The sequence below is a fragment of the Girardinichthys multiradiatus genome, chromosome 13, assembly GCF_021462225.1.
Source record: "Girardinichthys multiradiatus isolate DD_20200921_A chromosome 13, DD_fGirMul_XY1, whole genome shotgun sequence".
NCBI lineage: Eukaryota > Metazoa > Chordata > Actinopteri > Cyprinodontiformes > Goodeidae > Girardinichthys > Girardinichthys multiradiatus.
Genome location: NC_061806.1, coordinates 36,205,452 through 36,228,238, shown reverse-complemented (window position 1 = coordinate 36,228,238; position 22,787 = coordinate 36,205,452). Strand labels below are relative to the sequence as shown.

The 22,787-nt window shown below is 38.2% G+C and overlaps 1 protein-coding gene across 1 annotated transcript; it reads left to right on the top strand.

Moving 5' to 3' along the window:
- Positions 1 to 1,950: 1,950 nt before the first annotated feature.
- LOC124878783 (transcriptional repressor scratch 1-like) lies at positions 1,951 to 18,565 on the top strand. The gene is made up of 2 exons (XM_047382887.1): positions 1,951 to 2,855; positions 11,859 to 18,565. The coding sequence occupies exons 1-2, from the start codon at positions 2,732 to 2,734 to the stop codon at positions 12,632 to 12,634; spliced, it is 900 nt and encodes a 299-aa protein (XP_047238843.1). The 5' UTR covers positions 1,951 to 2,731; the 3' UTR covers positions 12,635 to 18,565.
- Positions 18,566 to 22,787: the final 4,222 nt, after the last annotated feature.

Genomic DNA, 22,787 nt, shown 5'->3' with positions numbered 1-22,787 from the left:
TGAAAATCAAATTAGTGCTTTGTCACTTCACTGCTTCCCTTCCCTACAGCACACTCACAGATGAACATCGTGCCCTGCAGAGTCCTCTCACATTGCCTGTTTGTATCTGTTAAAGACCATTTGTTTGGAACACCTTCATCCCTGTTGCAGTACTGCATATTGGATTATTTTCATTGTAGAGTTGAAGGAGATTTGACAGGTGAATGAGGAGCACTGATTTATGTAAAACAGAATTTATTGGTTGACCTATGCTTTTTCTCACATTAAGTTTAATTTCAAATGATGGGCTACACGATAATGTCATTATTAGCACTGTCGCCTTGCAGCAAGAAGGTCTTCGGTTTGAATCCCAGCCTAGGGTGGGATTCTCTCCTGGTATTCTGGTTTCCCCCCAAAGTCCAAAAACAAGACTATTAGGTTAACTGGTTACTCTAAATTGCCCTAGGTATGACCGGCTGTTTGTCTAGTATGTCAAAATGGACCCGGACTCCTGCCCAATAACTGCTGGAGACAGGCACCAGCCCCCCAGTGACCCTGAAAGGATAAGCGGCTGTAGACGATGGATGGATGCTTTGGACACTTGGATGGATGGATGGATGGATGGATGGATGGATTTTTGTAATAAGCCCATTTTACAATGCACAATGAAAACTGCAGATCATTGCAAAACATTCTGAATGTGATTTACCATTGTTCTGCTAAAAATAGCCATGTCTTGTCTAATTAGAAATGGAAGGCATTTCACCATTAATTATGCCTTTGCTAACCACTTAAACACCCTAAAATTGGACATGCAAGCTACTAAACTGATAACAACCCATACATTTCCCCCCTGTTGTGGTCTTTGTAAGTCCTGAAAATAAATTGGACTTATTAATTTGTCAGACCACATAATAGGTTTCTAGTGTACCACAGTCTATCCTGAATGAGAGCACTGAAGGAACTGCTGAAAAGGTGGTATGATAAATCCACCGAACTACACATCAATTCATTTGTCTTTTACCAGCATTTTTTTCCATATTAATTGTTTCGATCATGTAAACACAGCTAAAGGCTCAGTTATAGTTACGCTTTATGGGGAACCAATCCTGCCATAATTAAGAATATAAATAGAGAAATAAATAAATGCTCAATAAATAAATAAGCATATGATTAAATACACTAAAAATACAGTAAATAAATAAACGTAGGCAGTAATGAAATTATTCAATGAGATATAAATGTATATATCTAATTTAATTAGCTTTAGTTAGCTTTACTTAGCTTTTATTCACCTTTGTAATAATTACCTGTTTTATTTATTATCCATTACTATTTTCATTTTGGGACGTTTTGGGAGTGTTCCCAATATGTTCACCTTTCACAGTTGATGGTGAGTATTTTTTAGAGTAAAAATTATTAACGCTTTCTTGTAACACAGCTGAACCATATATGGATATTATCTTTACAATTTCTTCCAGTGTAATTCTTGCTGTATTATATGCTTAGTTGTGACTTTTACCATTTAGGGGCAAAGACTGTAGGAGGCGCAGTGTGAATCAAGTACAGATGACAGAATTTTCTTTAGTCATAATACATTTACTTCATGATCAGTCCGAGTATTTTCCAACTCTTAAGGATAGGATAATGCATCCAGCTGCTTTGGATAACTTGCACCCATATTTATTAAAAAACAACAACAAAAAAAACGTTTCTTGACCAAAAGATGTAACTCCACCTTTTAATTTCCTAAAAATCAGCTCGAGTGAGGACCTTGAGGTGTCTAATTAAACCCCTACCCGGCTCTCACCGCTGCTGGTCCCAAAAGACAAGATGCTCTTTTTCTTTGATGGAGAGAAAGGAGCTCCCTCTCGTTTATTCTCTTCCCTCCCTCCCTCTCTCCCGTCCTATAAAGCCGCAACAGCTGATCCCGGGCATCAGAGAGAGCTGCAGCTCCGCAGAGGAGAAAAACGTAAGGAGAAAATAGGGCAGAGAGAGGAGAACGATCCGATGCTCTGTTCTGGTCTTCCAGCAAAAAAAAAAAGCAGTTTATCACAAGGAGATGCGATGCCATCTGAGAAGTTAAAATCTCGCGAAGGTTTTAAGACGTCTTTTTGGACTCGACGGTTTTCTTGGTGAAACCTTTCAATCCCGCTTTTTCCACTCCACAAACAGTCAGAACTCGCTGTTTGCATTCAACATTTAATTCATTTCGATTTTGAAAGACTTAAATTTAATTGGTTCGCACACATTTTGGATTTTCAACTTGTATTGATTGCATCCGCGTCGACTTTTTAAACGCCAAACTGCTCGCCTGCTGGAGCGGATCGGACAGCGGCAGCCGGCTGCGGAGAGGAGCTGTCCGGTGCTGAATCCTGCAGGAAACTGCGCTGGAAATGTTTGCTGAGTAAGACGTCAGAACTCTACAACATAAAGCAAACTAACAGGAGAAGAGGGACACTTTGATGAAACAAAAAATAACCCAGGACACGATTTATATTTTTATTTTAGATCTATTAGAGATCCACAGGTCTTCCAGAGCCAAGTTTTGACTAATAGACTGTCTTCAGAAGAAACACTTCGTTTGACCTTTAAAGACCATGTCTCTACATTTTAACTCGACGATTTAGCAAACCAAACGATTAAATTGTTTGTGAAACATCCGCTGATTCCCATCACTGGGTTCAGACTTGAGAGGATTAGGAAAGGCGTGTGTTAATCGTATGAGCGCAGGAGCTGTGACTGTCCCACCATGCCTCGATCTTTCTTAGTGAAGAAAGTCAAACTGGATGACTTCTCGGCTGCTGAACTGGAGAGCTCCTACAGTCACACCCGAAGAGAGGAGCTCAGTCTGCGATTCCATAATCATGACAAAGGTTAGTCACACACACGCATATATACAAACACATCAGCCATACGTCACCAGGGGTAATTTTATATATTCATTCCTAGACTTAAAGAATTAGTCATGACTGACTCAGAGGGAGGATGAAAAAAGACAATTACAAAGTGGAACCTGCGTCAAAGACCAAAAATATACATGCTGCACAAAATTCTAGTCAATGAAAAGCAATTATTTATATAGAATTAAAGATCACTGTTTGCAAGAGAAGATAAAGGAATGTTTTTTTATGTCTAATGGATAAATAAAACAAGTTGACCTTGCTCAGGTCAGAATTCTCATTCTCAAAGGTATGTCCTCAGGATAAACATAATTGGAAAAACACTCCCACTTCCTATACAAATGTCTTATACAGTGCTTCTCTTGGATATATTTTTAGATGTACACAAAGAAATGCATGACTAACATCTGCAGATGGAAAAAAAAGTTGCATGCCAGCAAAACTAAGTGTATTCCAGGTGGTTGGTCTCTGCTGTGGATCATTTTCTGGGTCGCTGCTGTGCTAGCATCACATCAATTTATCTGTAACATTCAAACTCAGTTCAATTCAATACACAGATGTCATCTCAATTCATAGGTCCAGGTCCAATTCATGTCCAGAAATATTTAATCTAATTAATCTAATACAATCTAACCATGTTAACAGATCCAAATTCAATTACATACATACAAGTTTGGTCCTAGTTATATTACAATACAGTTAAAATGCCAACTGATAGGAAGGTATCTTTTGGAAATGACTTGATGCAATTGACTGGGCTCCTGTACAAATAGAACCTTTTACCACTTGGCATTATAATCTGAATTAGACTATCTTGTATTACATTCAGGATTAGATTGGACTGTGCCTCATTCAGTGGATTGGTATTTGTTTGATTTATTCTGTATTACTGGGTAATTGGAAATAAATTAGGTCTGTTTTTCTTGTAAAGTGCAAGGAGAAGACAATTGTTGTGAACTGAAATATCTAAGCAAGCTCAGGCAATTGCATCTAGTTACTGACTTTGCAGCAATCCCTCCTCCTGAGCAGTATGGCAGCAGTGGAGAAGAACAATGGCATTTCAAGGAAACTTCACACTTTGATATATTCACAGATTCGTTCTGAAAAATTTTGTCATTGTCTGCAGAGTGAGCCAAAGTACTTAAGTACTTAAAATTTTACAGGACAGGTTAAAAATGTGCTGGTTGTAAAGATTCAAGATTTTAAGATTGAAATTATTAATAGATGGTAGATGTATGCTTTGAAAAATCTGATATGTTTATACAAAATAAAAAGCTAAAAATGTTATTTTTAACAGAATGTAAGATATTTCCTGCCATGACCTTTCTACAGGACTATTCCTTTAAGGGACTGATTGTTGACTCATTAGTTAACTCTAAAACAAGTTGTGGTAAATTCAGACTAAAACTTGGCATAGACCATATAAAAAGGACAACAGCGGTGCGGTGGTGGCATAACTGTAAGTGGGACCAAAAATCTATTTCTGACTAAGGTGCTTCATATTCTTGGGCCTGCTCTAATCATCTGGTTTATATTCACATCTCGCAGCACCAAATTGTGTACACTTTAGAGGATATATTGAGTTTAGATCAGTTAAGCAGAAAAACATGGTTGCAGAGGAGTAACAGAACAAAGGTGTTTGCAGCAGCCTATATTAAACGATTATGTTATTACATTATGTCACCAGTGCATAGGCATCAATGTCATCAGTACCTTGGTGTTTTTTCAATTTCTGTTTTATTTTCCCCATCTATATTGACTCCAAATGGTTCCCACTCGCTGCATAATTCTGGGTGCTCTGCAGGCTAAATACAATGCAGTAAGTAAGGCTGGCAAACCTCTTTAACACTGAGCAAAAATATCAGAATATAAGAATATCAAAGCCAGCTTTGTAAAAAGTACAAACGTTTGTTAAAATCAAGAGGTTATCCCATATGTATAATTGCATTGAACTAAAAGTAAGCATGAGTCACAAACTTCATTGGTATTTCTGAATGAATAATGCTGGATAAAACAGCTATCTTGTACATGGATTTTACACAGTTTATCAAATACATTCTTGATGTTAAGTTTAAAGTTCAAAGATGGAAAAAAAAGATTATTTAAAGTTTATCCATGCTAGGGAAATTGTAATTAAGGACAAGTGCATGACTGCTTTGCAGAAACCACACAGAAGAAGTATTTAGAAGAATGTTGAGAGGCATTGTGATACATAGAAATTACTTGGACCATCTTTTGTGCCGGGGCCCTCTGCTGATTTATTATGCCACTGAGCAGGCAGCTGTTTTCAGCACACAAGGTCTTATGAGCAGCACCATATGTCAAACTGAGAAAGAATAGACCAGTATAGGAAGTGAACACAAGTGAGTGAACAAATGAGTCTTCACTGGGATGAAAATAACAGCCAATTGTTTGTTAAATCCCGTTATAGGATATTATTATGCTTTGTTTTATGTCTCTATCAGCCCTTTTCTGCCCTCTAGTGGGCAAATAACTGCAGTTTGAAAGGGCTGACTGAGGTTTGTTCCACCACCCGCATATTATTGTGTTCGTGCAGCCTGGTCAGGTTCACATTGTAGCAAGGTCAAATGTAAGATGAAGAGATCTCAGGCGCTCAGATGGCGAACCAGAAAGCAGAAACCTGCAGCAGCAGCAGCAGCAGCAACAGACACTTTGTGGTGAACATGTGAAGACTGCATAAATTATCCACTGTTATAAATATAACAAGTTTGAGTAAAGCAACTGCAGCTTGTTGCGCGCACACAAGCACACACTGGCATCACTGTGTTTCTGTCAACTCGGCACATTTCCCAGCCAGCTTGCACAGCTGAGTGCACAGCATCACCCTCACACACATGTGCACACACACACACTGTGACCTACAAGTGTCCAAAGCACACAAGTGTGCATCAGTCGCTGTTGGTTTGGATCAAAAATTAAATTGTGGCTTGCAGCATTTTCTCTTTCTCCATCTCATCCTTTTATTTCCTTTCACCACAGTTCTCAACTTTTCTAAGTTTGCATTTTAAAGAGACATATACGAGGAAATGCTCATCTTTAGCTGGGTATTTAATCTTTAATAGGCATTTAAAACTGCTTTTAGCCCTAATGCTGCAAAGGTACTTTGAAATGAATACAAAGGAGACACGGATGAAGGTAAAGACAAACAATAAGAGATAGAGCTCAGATGCTGAGGAAACCAAAGAACCAGTAAAATTTTATACAAAAACAGAATAACAGGGAGTACTTTACTGTTGTCCAAATATGCACTAAATATCTTCTTGCTGTTCATGCTTCACTTGACTATGTTGTATGTTTTCTCCTAAAGACAACACATTTTTTGAAGACGTTTTCAGTGTACAAAAATATTGTAACTATGATGTAAATATTGTTGTTCTTGCAGTTTTTAGTCACACATTTGTTGATCTATGTTGAATCACAGCAGGATGGACTGCAGCTGTAACTACTCTATAAAAACATACTACAGACCAGGTCAAGTACAAAGATTTGGACACAACTTGGTACATGTGCAGAACTGCCAAAAGTTTGAAAAAGTTTGCCTCAAATGGAGGACAATTGCACAACAGCAACACCCACCCTCATGCAAACCCAAAATATGACATCTAACAAACTCTGTCAAGTGCTGTTAATGCTGTCTAATAGGATTGCCAAAATAATCGAAATATCAATATAATTTATACTAAAAACATGTATTATTCAAACATACTCATTTGCATCAAAATTGATATAAACTGACCTATTCTTATTTGCCCTAATTATCAAGCTTTATCTGGCAGCAGTGCTGCAATAACAGAGACACCGCTGCTGAGGTTGAAACTGCTGACATGAGTACAGTCAGAGTACAGTCAGAAAAATAACAAAGCCTCTTTAGCCGACAAGGCAAACACAAAGCATTATTCGGAGGTACTTTCCCTATGAAACAGGTGAGAGGAAAAAAAACTAAATGCTGAAGGATGCCACATGCTAGCCGCAGAAACGCTACAAGTTAATGCTACGACACTGATGATTGATAGCAGTTCAAAAAGGTCAGGTAAGCTCCTGCATCTGCAACTGTAAAGTAGTAAATTAAATATTAGCTTCATGGACATGGACAGCCCAATGACAGTGCTCTGTCGGTCTGAGCTCCCACCTTGAAATTTCCAAAATTTATTGAGAACAGTGAAACAGAACATGGCACACATCAAGTTGACAACAACAGAGAAAGGAGTACAAAGGAAATAAACAAAAAGGATACAACTTGAGTATGCCACAAACACAAAATGCCAGGGGTCTCAAATCGTTTTAGCACAGAAGATTAAAGAAGTATAATAAAATGTTTAAAAAGATTATATGTTTTATAATTCTTTCTGTCCATTATTGAGAAAATATTATGCTTCATATACAAAAGAAATTCAATTAAATATAGCTTATGATTGGAGCACTTGAATTTATAAATATAGAATTTGGACAGTAGAAGTAGCAGGTTAATAACATAAAAAGTTAGAATTAGGTTGACTGTCAATATCTGCGTAACCAAACAAGACATTCTTCCAGTACAAGGGAAAATTAGGGTAAACATGATCAGAAATAAAGCGTGAAAGTCTGCTCCAAAGATGTTTTATTAATGAGCAATACCAAACTAAATGAACCAGTGTTTCCCAAAGAGCTTCACAAAAAAGTATAATTTAGATTAATATCACCCGTAAGTCTCTGAAGGTAGTGGTTAGTTAGATAGAAGCTATGAAGCATTTTAAAAGGAACTTCCTTTACATTAAAATTAACTTTTGTGATAAAGGCCAGCCTGTCCCAGCAGATATTCTCCACAAAGCTGGACGCAACGCTTTGTTCTAGTCACACAGCGCTCCGTTTTACTGAGGTACGAATCAACTCTGGAAAATGTCAATCAGCTGACGGCTCAGTGAGCTACTAAATAATAAATTGGCATTAGCCATAGCCTGCTAACATTATTTTAATATGATCTTCAATAATACAAATCACACAAATTAGTTGTGGACCCAAGTGTTAGCATACTAATGTAAGTGTTAATACACTTAGTCTGAATATCTTAACTGTCTGATTAGCTAGGGTATTGCCAACAGTCAGTGATAAGCTATTGGCATTAGCATTAGCTTGCTAATATTAGCTAAAGCACACTCCATTAGCCCCATCAGCCACATATGGTAAAAGAATAATAGATCATAGTTGTGTTTTTAATGTTTTGTGTCTGCCCTCTTTTACTTTTCCAGCATAATGTGAAAAAGTTTTTACAGTAGCTGAAAAGTAATAAGCATCACTACAAAATGGCTGACTCAATGCAGGAAATTCAAATATAGTGATTGAGCTAAAATTTACTAAACACAATTGCTGAAACGATGACACTTTTTTATGGGTGCCACTGTTTTTTGGTGCTCCAACACTTTAAGGCAACCGGACCCACCGTACAGTTTGCCTAAGCTGCAATGGCAGGGCAATGAAAATGAAAACAGGCTTAAAACCAATCTCCTTTAGAAGAGCTGCTGACACGATGTAAGTTCAGGGCTGTGGTTGTGCCGGAAACATCGGTTTTGCACCAGGAGCTTCCTTTAGACTAGATACCTGATTAAATAAAGCTAAAAAACACAATCATGTTTTGAAAACTTTACTCACGCTCTATAAAACAGGAAACGCACAACGCTGTGAGAGTGCAGTGATTGAATATTTATGATTCACAATTTTCAGTCTTTCCACCACACCTCACCACTCTTTCACCCATCTTCCTGTTCTTTCTTTCTTTCTTTCTTTCTTTCTTCCTGTTCTTTCTTTCTTTCTTTCTTTCTGTCGTATTATCGATCAACATCTAAGCTTTTCTCAGAACTGCATCATGAAATTATATTACCAGCAACAGTATCTCCTCTGCTGTCTGTGTCTTAATGCCCACAGCGTGCTAATTGAAATGGAGAGCTATTGATCGGTAGATCCACAGGAGTTGTGGCTGTGGGTTATTAGCTACCAGTCTCTCTTTGCGTCTGTTGGAGTTCAGCCTGTTGAGCAGAAGCCAATAATAGAAATAATGAAGCAACTGACATCAAAACTCACTAAGAAATAATTGATCCGATTTGTCAGGAGCTGTGCAGAAAAAATGCCAGGCAAGGCCCGAGGAATCTGTGAATCTCAAGGCAGATGTACTTACAGTTTAGCTCGAGAGGGAGACTGTCAGTGTCAGTGTGCCCACTGAGCATTAGACCTCCCATCTGCTGTAATAGAGATGGTCTATGTTACAACAGCCGAAGCTCTGACAGCCCCAGGGTGTGACGGTGTGTGGCGGTGGACCTGTCAGGAAAGGTGCAGCTGATGAGGTGCAAGTGTGCTCACTGAACCCTTCTATGAAAAATAAAGATTTCCTACAGAGGGCGGAAAGTGTCTACTCAGTGCAGCCAAAGGCATAAGAGCTTTTTACTCCCTCTATAAATACCACATGGTTTTCCTTCACCTGGTTCCTACTCAAACGTAAAGGCACAAATAAAGGCTAAAGATGGTCTTGAAGCACAACTCCCACAATCTGATCCCAGTTTTAATTCAGATATTAGAGATGCAAGGCTGTAATGTAATGTTTTGTTAATAATAAATTAAATGATTTAAGTTTGATTTGTAGCTTGTATTGTTGTGATTATGCAGAATGGGTTGCCAGTATTAGATACTACAAAGTCAAAAGTACAGTATGTGGTACACTCTTACTGTCATGGAGTGACATTTTTGGACTTTATGGTTTATTTTGCTAGTCCTTAGATCTTAGGTTGTTGTGCTACCTCCAGTTCTCAGTTTCCTTTAGTTCATGTTTATTCTTGATTCTGTTTTATGTTGGTCTGTAGTTTTCGTTTAGGTCTGTTTCACTGTTTTGTTAATCATTCCCTTTCCTCATGTCTTAGTCTTATTAGGTTCACCTGCTCCCTCTGTCTCCCTGCGTCCATGTCACACCTGTTCCCTGTTTTTTTGATTACCTGCCTTTTGTTCCCCTCTCTGTGCTCTGTGTATATTAGTTGTTCTGTTTGCTTAGTTCCTCGCTGGTTCGTTCTGTTACTACCCCGTTCCCTACCATGTCTATGCTTTGTTTTGCTTCGCTTTGTCTTTATGCTACGTTTACCATGTCTATGCTTTGTCTATGCTTCGTTTGGAGACTATGCTACGTCTTTGCTACGTTTTTGCCTTAAGTGACCTGCAGAGTTCATGTAAGTTTTGGACTGTACTTATGATTCATCCCTGCAGTGTTTTTGTTACGTTTTGGATTTTTTTTGAATAAACAAGGAAGTACTGAGATGCGGCTACCGAGCTCTTGTCTGCGCTTTGGTCCGACCCACAGTCCTCCCCCGACACTTACATAGCACTTGTTTATTCAAACACACTACATATTTAGTTTACAAAAAGGGAGACCACCCTTCTAAAGCTGTTTTGAAGTTATTTTTGCCTCTGGTGAGGCTTTCCTTAAAGAATATCTGACTGCAGGAAACATTTCGTAATTGCATTTCTAAATCAGTGGAAGGATGCCTACCTTAACTGATTCTTTCAAACATAAAATAATCACTCAAAGTTAAAGTTAACACCCAAACACGCCATTTCATTGTGTGACATCATGAAATTAAGCCAAGACATCCGGAAGAAGCCTCCGGAAGATTGGTTCTTTCTTGGCTCCAATTTCATGATGACACAATGTGCCAAATTTATCCGTTTAAACAGTTACATAACAGTATGAACAGCATGGGAATGTCCAGCCACCATATTATATGTCCAAAGATGAACTTGTTTTGGTGCAAAAGGTGCGTATTAATCCTAAAACAAAAGTAAAAGACCATGAAAAGATGCTGGCTAAGGCGTCTTTATCCACAGGGAAACAGGTCCTCTACCTTGCATATATTGAAAGGCCACTCAGCGAGAAGAAGTCAATAGTCCAAAACCAATATTAAAAAGCCTGATTATGGTTTTCAAATGCATTTAGTGACCATACCTTAATATTTTGAGATTTGCTCTATGGTAGGATTAAACTAAAATTGAACTGTTGGTACATTTGGAGGAAAATTGAAGAGGCTTGCAACCTGCAGCCTGAAAACACCATAAGAACTGTTAAGAACAGGGGTGGCAGCATCATGTTGTGTGGGTGTAGTGTGGCTGCAGGAGAGAATGGTGCAAATACACAGCATCATAAAAATTATGTGAAAATATTGACGCAATATCTCAAGGTTTAGTTACAGCTTGGGCAAAAGTGGGTCTTCAAAATGAACAGTCATTCTAAAAACTTCAGCCAAATTAGTGAAAGTGGCTTAAGAATAAGAAAGTCGATGTTTGTAGGTAGTTATAAAGCTCTGATGTGCTCCAGTCCTGTCAGGAGGGATTGGCCAGCAAACAATTGTAAGAAGCTGGTTGAAGGATAACTAAGATAACTGACCCAAGTCACACAGTTTAAAAGGTTTATATCAAATACTAAGAAAATTCATGTAAATTTCTGAATTTGAAAAGTTTAGTTTAGTTTAGGTTTTAGTTTCTTTTTAGAAAATGTAAATTTCTGGCTTCAACTCTAAATTTACAATATATACATGCACTGATAATTTCTTCAAAGCACTATTTCCAACTTTGAAAATGAACAGCCACAGATCATTTCACTTCTACTCATTAATGATGCATCTTGTGTTGGTAGTCTGTAGTCTTTTTTGCCCCAAAAGTGATCTAAAGAAAATTCTAACACCCAAAACCCTGGACTTGGATACGTTTCAAGCTTCGGAGTCAAACACAGATGCAACACAGGTTCTGTCTTGTGCACTGAATGGGACAAAATGTATAACTTCAGGTGGTTTGTGGGATTTTTTTCTTAAATAGAGTATGGGATTTGTGGAATAACCCATTACATTAACTTCTTCCTTTTCCTCTGCACATATATATTCAACCCAAATTTGTATTTTTGATCATTCCTCCCTGCATGATGACTAATCTTTTCTGTTGTTTCCTCAGGTTACGTCAGGGATTATCTAAGTCCACATTCCTACGATGACGTTGTGGGAAGTGATTCATCAGTCATCTCTAAAGTGCCCTCTCCGAGCGACTCATCAATCATCTATGGCCACATTAACAACACCTATTCAGGTATCCATGGGGACATCCATGGCGACTCAGACCAGCCGGACAGTCCGAGGTCTGAGGTCTCGTCCTCAGCAGGCGGGTACATTAATGGAGATGCAGCCGTGAGCGAAGGATACACAGTCGATGCGTTTTTCATCATGGATGGACGATCGCGAAGAAAAGCCACGGCAAACCCGAGAGGGGCCACCCAGAGGCACACATGCAGCGAATGTGGCAAAACCTATGCCACGTCCTCCAACCTGAGCCGGCACAAGCAAACTCACAGAAGCATTGATAGCAAGATGGCCAAGAAGTGCCCCACGTGTGGGAAGGTGTACGTCTCCATGCCTGCCATGGCCATGCACCTGCTCACCCACGACCTCAAGCACAAGTGCGACGTGTGCGGGAAAGCGTTCAGCCGGCCATGGCTGCTGCAGGGTCACATGCGCTCGCACACCGGAGAGAAGCCGTTCGGATGCGCGCATTGTGGGAAAGCCTTTGCAGACCGTTCAAACCTGCGAGCCCACATGCAGACTCACTCAGCCTTCAAGCATTACAAGTGCAAGCGGTGCAACAAGACCTTTGCACTCAAGAGTTACCTGAACAAGCACTATGAGTCTGCGTGCTTTAAGGGGGCGTTTTCCCCACTGAGCTCACTGAGTGAATAAGAAACTCAGAAAGCACATCTAGGGTTTATTTATTTATCTTACATTCAATTTTTTTATGCTTTACCCCAAAAGATAAACCAACCTGAGTGCAACAAAGGAGAAGTTTTTTTTCTCTCTTTTTACAAACCTCTCAGTTATTCTTATTTGATGGTTTATTGAAAAGTTTGAAAGAACTTGATATGATTTATTCTCCAATGAGGTCCTGTGAAGTTAAATAAAGCACAGCACATCTACTGCATCATATTTTGAAGAAACCGAGATCTATTTATGTCCATATCAATCCACGTCAAATGTTTTTCTACCAATGAAAAAATGACACAAAAGCACAATTGCCTCTCCATGTCTCTGTCTTTCCTCAGAGTTTATGTGATCAAGCACAGAATCTAATCTCTTGCAGAGTTTCATCAAAACAAATTATTTTAAGCTTGTTTAGACACAAAGATTTATAATCTGAGGATACTTCTTGTGTCGTGTTTTCAGTAAGGTTGACTCTGAGCTGAACTTATAAAAAATTACAAAGGAATCAGTAAAAGAATCAGCGTCCAGCTTTTTACAATAAAAAAAATTATAAACCGGTACATCTCATTAAATTAGAAGTGAAACTCATATATTATAAATACATTCATGAAACATAGAGGGACATGTTTATAGCATTTATTTTTGTTAATTTAAATGATTATAGCTTAAAGCTACTGAAAAACCAAAATTCAGTTACTCAAATATTTTTAATGCAGGCTTGTAGGTGATGGCCTTTACAATCGTGGGAAGGATTGCTGACTTCATAATTGTCCAGCAGACAATCACTGGCATCCTCCACATAGAGAATAAGCCAGAAAAAGTCATTGCAAAAGAAGCTGACTGTCCTCAGAATGTTGTTGACAAGGTATGGACTGCAGCTTGAGTCTGTACTTTAAGACCCAACCCTCACAGACGTATCAAGGACATGGGGTCATCAAAATAAACAGAAATAAGCATTTGAAATTCACTATATTGCCAAAAATATTTGCTCATCCATCCAAATCATTGAGTTCAGGTGTTCCAATCACTTCCATGGCCAATGGTGTATGAAATTAAGCACCTAGTCATGCAGACTGCTTCTACAAACATCTGAGAATGCACAGGAACATCTAGTGTGTTACCCTGATAGGATGCCATGAAATTTCCTCAGTACAAAATATTCCACTGTCAACGGTTAGTGAAAGCAATTGGGAAAAATAGAAACTCAGCCACAATAGGTAGGTTACATAAAAGTGGATGCTGAGAAGCTTTCTGTGTAGAGGTAGAAAACTTTCTGCAGAGTCAATAGCTATAGACCTCCAAACTCCATGTGGCCTTCAGTTTAGCTAAAGAACAGTGCATAGAGAGCTTCATAGGATGGGTTTGCATAGCTGAGCAGCTTCACCCAAGCCTTGATGTAAAGCATGCCACTACTGGACTATAGAACAGTGGAGACATGTTCTCTGGAGTGATAAATCATGTTTCTCTGTGTGTCAATCCAAAGAACCAGTCTGGGTTTGGCAGCCTGCCTGCATCGTATTAAGTGTAAAGTTTGACACAGAAGGGATGAATAGGCTCAGCCCCTCAGTTCCAGGGAAAGGAATTCTTAATGCTTTAGCATTCCAAGATATTTCAGACAATTTCATGTCCCCATCTTTGTGGGGAAAGTTTGTGGATGAACTCCTACCTGTTCCAACATGACTGCACACCAGTGCACAAAACAAGGTCCATAAAAGCATGGATGTTTAAGGTTTGATGTGGAGGAACTTGACTGGTCTGACTTTAACACCTTTGAGATGGATTAGAATAGAGACTGCAAACTAGGCCTTCTTCTCCATCATCAGTGTCTGAGCCCACAAATGCAGTTCTGAAAGAATGTCCCAGAATTCCCATAAACACACTGTGAAACCTTGTCAAAACCCTACTAAGAAGAATTGAAGCTGTTATAGCTGCAAAGAGTTGGCTGACATCAATTTGAACTTTCTGGATTTAGAACAAGAAGTCACTCTAGGTAATATGTGTGAAGACAGATGAGCAAACCTTATGACAAAACAGTGTCCATTGCTCTGTGTGTAATGAATCTAAATAATATATGAGTTTCACTTTTCAAATTGAATTGCTAGAAACAAATATTTATTCCATTAATGAAATTAGAATATCAATAATATTCCAATGTTTTGAGATGCACCTGTATTCAACACTAATCTACACTTACATTCTACCATGCCTGTATCCGTGGTGAATTGTTAAACCCCAATGAACTGTGAAAAACAAGTTAGAGTGACTTTCCCTTAAAATGAATTGAAAATACAGAAATTAGAGGAAAATGATGGTTGTTTTTTTCTTTCAATCACATTTGGCTTACCCTTGATAGTAAATTGACCTTCCAGTTAAATATTAATCACACGAGAACACCTACTAAACCATCAAGTCACTCCAAACAGTGTTTTCATACTGCCTGAATCTAATATTTGTTTCCATTTAATTATTTATTTTTCATTATTCAAAAGAAATATAGACATTAAAAATGTCTGTCGTTCCCTTAATAAGGTTAAACCTTTTTCAGTGTTATAAAATAGTCAAGTTGGAGCAACCCAGTTTAAGCCTTGTTTTGTTGGGTCTATGTTTATTGCATTATTTATTTATTTTGTATTATTTTGCACTTTATTGCAGTATTTTTGCCTTTGTTACAAATATGCCAAAGCATTTGACACTTTCCAAACTCTGAGTACCTTTTTTATGTTTGCCACTTTAAGTATCCAAAACCTTTGCATGCAAAAAAATGTCTGAATAACAGAAACTATGCCAATTTTATGAAGCTTTTTTTTAAATATTTTGACAGACTTCTTAGATAATGGGCAAATTAATCAAATTATCTGTCATGGGCAATATTCCTTTCACATCCGACAGAGCAATAATGCATGATAAGTTCAGAGAAGCGTGAGTCATAACTGCTTGTAATTTGTTTTAAAGGTTCAACTACTTGTATTCTACATAGTTGCAAGAAATGAAATTTCAGGGAGTTAGTAAACACAGTGTTGAATAATGGATGGGTTGGGATGAGAGCTCTAAATTTACAGGAACTGTGTTTCTGTCGTGACTCCTTGGAGCTTTTTTTAAAAACTTTTTTCTGATTGGGAACTGTTTGAATATTTACAGTGAGACCTAAGCAGAGAGCCCTTTTGTAATATTTAATTTCTGTTACAAAGTCTGCTTTCAAAATGATATCATAGCATTACTAGCTTATTGATGACATTTATGTTATTTCAAGTTATTAGGTGCTGCTAGGGTTTCTAGGATTCACACAAATGAACTAGCTCCTTTATTTAGAGAGCTCTGGGTTGGGTTGGGCCGGGTGTTTTTGTACATGGTTTATGCACTGCCTGCCTTGTATTATTATTCTAAAATATTGTAGAAAGTAGAGGGTAGTTCTCTGGTGCTGAAACATGAATGAACTTGAACTTTCCCACATTGTATCAGGTTACAACCACTATTTCAATGAATGTTTGAGGGATTTTATGTGATAGACCAACAAAAAGTACTGCATTGTTGTGAAGTGGAAGGAACTCAATACATATGCATTTGTAATTAAACTTCCAGGGGTCAGTGCTTTGTAGAATCACCTTTTGCCTAAACAAAGCTGCCTTTTGGGGCATGTCTATACCACCTTTGGACATCTAGAGGCTGAAATTTCTGAACCCTTTTTTTTGCAAAAATAGCTGAAGCTAAGTCATACTGGACAAAGAGCATATACAAACAGCAATTTTCAAGGATTACCAATTTTCAAGGATTACCACAGGTTCATATTTTGTTTTGGTTGGACTTTGATTTCACCATTCTAATATGGGTATGTGAATTAATCTAAACTATTTTATTGCTGTATGTTTAGGGTTGTTTTTCTGCTGGAAGTAGAACTTCAGCCCAGTCTTAAGTCTTTTGCCGCCACTAATGAAGTTACTTATAGGATTGCCCTGTTTTAAGCTCCACCCATCTTCCCACTTGAACCATATTCCTTTCTCTGCTGAAGAAAATCATCCCCATAGTATGTTGCAACCACTATGTTTAACAGTGGCTAATATTTTTGTTGGAATGATATGCAGTCTTTGTCTTATGCTGCACATATTAATTAGCATGTAGGCTCAAAAAGTGCAATTTAGTCTCATTTGAGCAGATTACTTTCTTTTATATGTTTGCTGTGTCCCCTACGTGGCTTGCAGAAAACTGCAATCAGGAGTTCTTGAGGTATTCTTTGAACTTTCTTACATAAAGGAAAGAGTTGTGGAGTACGAGACTAATAATAATTCTGTCCACAGATTCTCTCACCAGAGCTGTGGATCTCTGCAGCTCTTCCAGAGTTACCATGGGCCTCTTGGCTGCTTCTCTGATTAAAAGTCTCCATAGGTCAGTCAGTTTAGGTGGCTGACCATATATTGGTAGGTTTGGGGATGTACCAACCTATTTCTATGTTTGCATGATAGATTGAATGAACTGTGAGATATTAATTTATAACCTAACCCTGCCTTAAATGTCTCCACAACCTTCTCCCTGACCTGTGTGCTGTGTCCCTTGGTCTTCATGATGCTGTTTGTTCTCTAATATTCTCTGACAAACCTCAGAAGCCTTCACAGAACAGTTGCATTTATATTGATATTAAATTACAAACAGGTTTATTCAGTTTACTACTCAGGCACCATAAGACTATTGGTTGTACTGGATTTTATTTAAGGGTATCAGAATTAAGAAGGTGATGGACTGGCGACCTGTCCAGGGTGTACCCCGCCTCTCACCCATAGACTGCTGGAGATAGGCACCAGCTTCCCTGCGACCCACTATGGAAGAAGTGGTAGAAAATGACTGACTGACTGATTGAGAATTTGGAAGGGTGAATACAAATGCATACCATGTGTATCAAATTAGTAAAACTATTTCAAACCATAAATAACTTTCCTTCCACTTCAATTATCTTCCAATTATCGACCACTTAATGTTTTTCTATTACATAAAATCCCAATAAAATACATTAAAGTTTGATGCTGTAATGTGACAAAATGTAGAAAGGTTCAAGGGGTTTGAACACTTTTGCAAGGCACTGTATTAACAAAGAACAGCTTTGCAATAGTTTTGGTGCTGAATGGGGGTTCCTGACACTTTGAACAGATTTAAGATTGGACTTTTTTTCAAATATAAAAGTTAAAGGGTGTGACTCTGTAGACGGCAATATGGTGTTGTCAGTTTGCTAATGTGACTCTGTTTAAATATAACAACAGAGAGTGTACACATGATCAATATTTCAGCACCAGAGAGAATCTCTGAACACTTAGATTCTACTATGAATTACTGTAGCCTACTATAGCCGCAAGGTAGTTAAACTATTCTTATATAAAAGCACTTCCTCTTACAAATTATATCTCACAACTCTTTTTCAGTCAGAGATAGTAGCACATGGAAAGAGTTTAGATTCAGGTAGAAAAAGCCTTGTATGTAGAAATAAGAACCTTCTTCTCCTTTTTCTATTGTGATGAAGAAAATGTAAAGACAACAAAAATGCTGACAACACACAGGCTGTACTGTCCTTCAGTAACACAAGTAAATATTCAACAAAAAAGTGACACTTCCAGTATGCAGAATGCTGTGCCATTTTTGAAAATATTTCTGAAACCATCTACTCAACACCTTTTTTTAAGAGCAAAAAAGAATGCATCTATTTTGCAGCTAAAGGCCTTGTACAAATGAACTAAAGTGATTTTGGAGTTGGACTATTTCTACAGTTAGGATGATAATGAAGATGATGATGACTATTTTTACTGAAGCTTCCTGTTATGAGTTCTTCCTCCGAGGTTTGTTTGGACCTCCAGTCGAGTTGGTGACGATGTAAAGCACAATGAAAACACTCACAATTGGTTTCACTTCCTAAATAAAGGCTACTTTAAAGAACTGGAGTGTGGGGTATTTTCATGAGTCGTGTGTCCTCCCTTATTCTCTGTTCTCTACAGTTCACCACAAAGGTTTTCTATAGGATTTAAACCCTGTAGCTTAGATGGCCAGGAAGGTTGACTTTGTGTCTCGGGAACCATTTCTGTTATGATTTGGCCTTATGTTTTAAATCATTATTCTGCTGAATAGCCCAATGATGATCCATTTTTGTTTTTCTGTCGAAGGGCACCAGATTTCTAATTAAAATGTCCTGGTATTTTAAAGCTCCTTCTGTTTACATTTGTGACAGCAGGATAGCAAAGGCCTTTCCTGGCATGTCTCCCAAAGCGTTGCCATGTAAACAGTATCCGGTGGTTGTTATGGAGAATTTTAGACCTCAAAATGTTTTGAGCTTTGGGGATTTTTTTAATGTTTACTTCTCTTTCCATCCTGCTCACCATGTGTGGTGTAAAAATAACCTTGGGTCATCATTTAGCCTTTTTTGTCTTTGAAATGTTTACATTTTTACTCTGACTGTAAAAACTGGCAAGCTTGGATGAGTAACTATGTTCTTGAAGCCATTTCCTGATTTGCGAAGACCATTACATGTTTGCTTTCTTCCATGACACGTTCCCTTGTCTTTTCCATTTTAAAGAGTGGCTAGAAATGGGCCTCTGGGTCACACTGTAGGAAGTCATGGATTACCAACTCAGACTTTCTACACATTAATTATTTTTTTTAAAGTAAAATTATAATTTTAAAAATTTATTTTATAATCGCTGTTAGGATTACATTAAAATATTTTTTCCCTGCTGGAAAAGCTCCCAGAACCTCTTAAAATGATTGTGCAAAGGATTCTTCATAAAAAAGAACATTACAAACAATCCTAAGGATCCTCTTCATCCTGAACATCAAGAACGGTGTGTCTTCAGTCAGAAGCTTCTTCAGGTTCACTGTGATACTGACTGCTACAGGAGGTCCTTGCTGTCCACAGCCATCACCATCTACCACAAATCTTTGAAGAAACTTCTATGATGAGTTACAACAGCATTTAATTTCCCTTTGGGATTCATAAAGGATATTAAATTTAATTCAATGAACAAGTTTGTTTTTGGGTGTTCGCTCTCTTCTCAAAAAAATATTTAGGTAAGAAAAGCCAAACATGAATTAATCATTCCAAAGTAAGAAGTAAAACCAGCTTTTGTATTCAAACATTGGTGTGCCTTCGTGTGTTCATAACTAAGTAGATGTTAATTCAAGGCTTTATGAACTATTCATTAGGATAATTAGCCTGCAGCTAAAGAAAAATATTTACAAAGCTTTTTTCCTGATTGTACCTTCAGGCAACTCTACTAAGGTCAAACTCTCAGCTTTCTGTGCTTGTGTTGGGTCAGTTTTAAACAGAGGTCTCTACTTAAGAAGCTGTTATCAGGAACACTTTTGAATCTGTGGCAGTATGTTTAGTGCAATAGGAACGCATGTCTCTTTGCTAAATAAATACAAAAATCTAGTTTGTATCTTATTTAGGACAGAGATACAAGTAATTTAGTAAGTTAATAAAAGAACTCTAAGTAAATTTAGGTATTGACAATGTGATACACAGAAATATTGCAGATATTTGACCTCATTTACAATTTGAGATTAGCAATCTCCAATACATTTCAGTTTGCTAGTGACTTAAGATATTCATAGCTAAGTATTAACATTTTATTCAAAAAATAACTTCAACACCTGTGCCTGTTGCAAAAGCAACAATGTTGCTTTGAATATCCCGTACACAAACCAAAGTTATAAAAATGCAACAACCTTTATGTGGATTTTGCATCCATGTATTGTACAAACCCATAACATATGACTTTTAGTAGAGCCTGTAAACAAAGGAAAAGATCCACTCTTTAGACTAACACTTTATAGTCTAAAGAGCGGTGCTTAGTCATGTTTTAAGGAGAAATGTCTGGTTTTAAGTTTTAAAATTCTTGCTTTCAACATCACTGCAGTTTTGAATCATGATGCATTTATGTCTTCCTAATGAGAAGCCAGAGACAGAGTGTGGTTATCTGTGGTCACATGGAGAAATAGTTGTGTCCATCCCACCCCACCATTCTGTTGCTGTAAACCGTCAGTCAGCTGTATATGACGGCTGAACCCCCTATCATTTCCAACAGTAAAAAAGATAGCATCAGCCTCAGTCTGTAGTTAAAATAAACAGCATACAGCAGCTAACCCTTCTATCTAATCAATTTGAGCAGAGAAAAATTTTTTTTACTTTTATTAGTAGTTTGATTGTAGCTTGAATTGGATTTTGGTGTTTATTCCACATTGTTCTTTAGGTTTTTTAACAAAAGAAAATCATACTCATTTGTTTATTCTTTTATTAAATAGATTTATTTGGGACATCAAGACTGTAGATAACCTAAGATTTTAATTGTTATCTATAAAAATCTTATGTCTGACACTAGGTTTAAGTCAAAGAGTCACTGTAAACACAATCACATAGAAATGCATAGAAATAGAAATAAAATAAATATATACTATGAAATCTATTAGGATAGCCTTGAAAAACCCTAACCCCCACCTCCCCAAGCTCAAGAGGGGCCTTGGCACGTCCAACCCTCACCACGAAGTTTCCCCCCACCAGCCCCCTACCCACGCCGAGGACGGCTCTTTCCATCCAGTAGAGGGACGTCAACAAATTCTTCAGGAGACAGAACCCCCGGAAAGCTGCTGTACCAGATACTGTCTCACCAGCCAGCCTGAAGCACTGCACTGATCAGCTGTCTCCAGTCTTCACAGACATTTTTAACACCTCACTGGAGACATGTCATGTGCCTGCCTGCTTCAAGTCCTCCACCATCGTCCCTGTTCCCAAGAAGCCAAGGACCACAATGACTTCAGACCTGTCGCCCTGACCTCTGTGGTGATGAAGTCCTTTGAGCGCCTTGTGCTCTCACACCTAAAAGAAATCACCGACCCCCTCCTGGACCCCCTGCAGTTTGCCTACAGAGCCAACAGGTCTGTAGATGATGCAGTCAACTTAGCCCTTCACTTCATCCTCCGGCACCTGGACTCCACAGGAACCTACGCCAGGATCCTGTTTGTGGATTTCAGCTCTGCCTTCAACACCATCGTCCCAGCTCTGCTCCAGGAGAACTCTCCCAGCTGAGTGTGCCCGACTCCACCTGCAGGTGGATCACTGACTTTCTGTCTGACAGGAAGCAGCGCGTGAGGCTGGGGAAGCACGTCTCTGACTCCCTGACCATCAGCACCGGTTCCCCCCAAGGCTGTGTTCTCTCTCCTCTGTTCTTCTCCCTGTACACCAACAGCTGCACCTCCAGTCACCAGTCTGTGCACATATATTTATATCATATTGTAGATATGTTTATACTGTTCAATTTGTATTGTATTGCACCGACTACGCCAAAACAAATTCCTTGTATGTCCAAAAACGTGCTTGGCAATAAAGCTTTTCTGATTCTGATTCTGATTCTGATTCTGAAAATAAGAAGCAAGAGGGAAGGTTAGTTTAACAATAGCAGCAGCAGTTATAGTAGTAGTATTTTCTGTTTTTGAATAGAATAGCCATACTCTGCATTATCTGTAAATTTGTCTGCAGCATTTGAGCTTTCTAAACATGTTTAGATATTATCCTTATTTTTGTCACTGGAGTAAACTTCCCAACCTCACAGTTCTTCTCTCAATTCCAGCTATTCCATAATGCTTGGCTCACTCTCAGCCATAGAAGATCCCTTATACTTAATGGCTACCATGTGCCAGTACTTTAACTCAAAAGACAAATGGTCTTCTATTAAAAGGTGATTGATTTTCTCCTATTCCTGCTAAAAGTATTGATTTTTGATGTGCTGCCCTGGTCCTTTAATGATACTAATTCTAATATTCAGTGGACCTGAAAAAGGCTTTCCAGGAATAATAGCTACTGTCAATGAGTGTGTGTGTGTGTGTGTGTGTGTGTGTGTGTGTGTGTGTGTGGTTGTGTGTGTGTGTGGTGTGTGTGTGTGTGTGCGTGTTTGCTTATGGTATCTATTTAGGTATTTAGGACCTTTCCTGGTATATTCACTAACCTTCTGAAGACCGAAGGGCCATATGAGGATCATAGCCTAGTCCTAATACACCGGACTCCCTTTTTTAGGGCTAGGGGTTAGTGTTAGAGGTGTGGTGTAAATTAAGTTTTGTTTAAGGTTAGAGTAAGAAATATATTGTTAATGGTTAGGTATAAATGGATGTT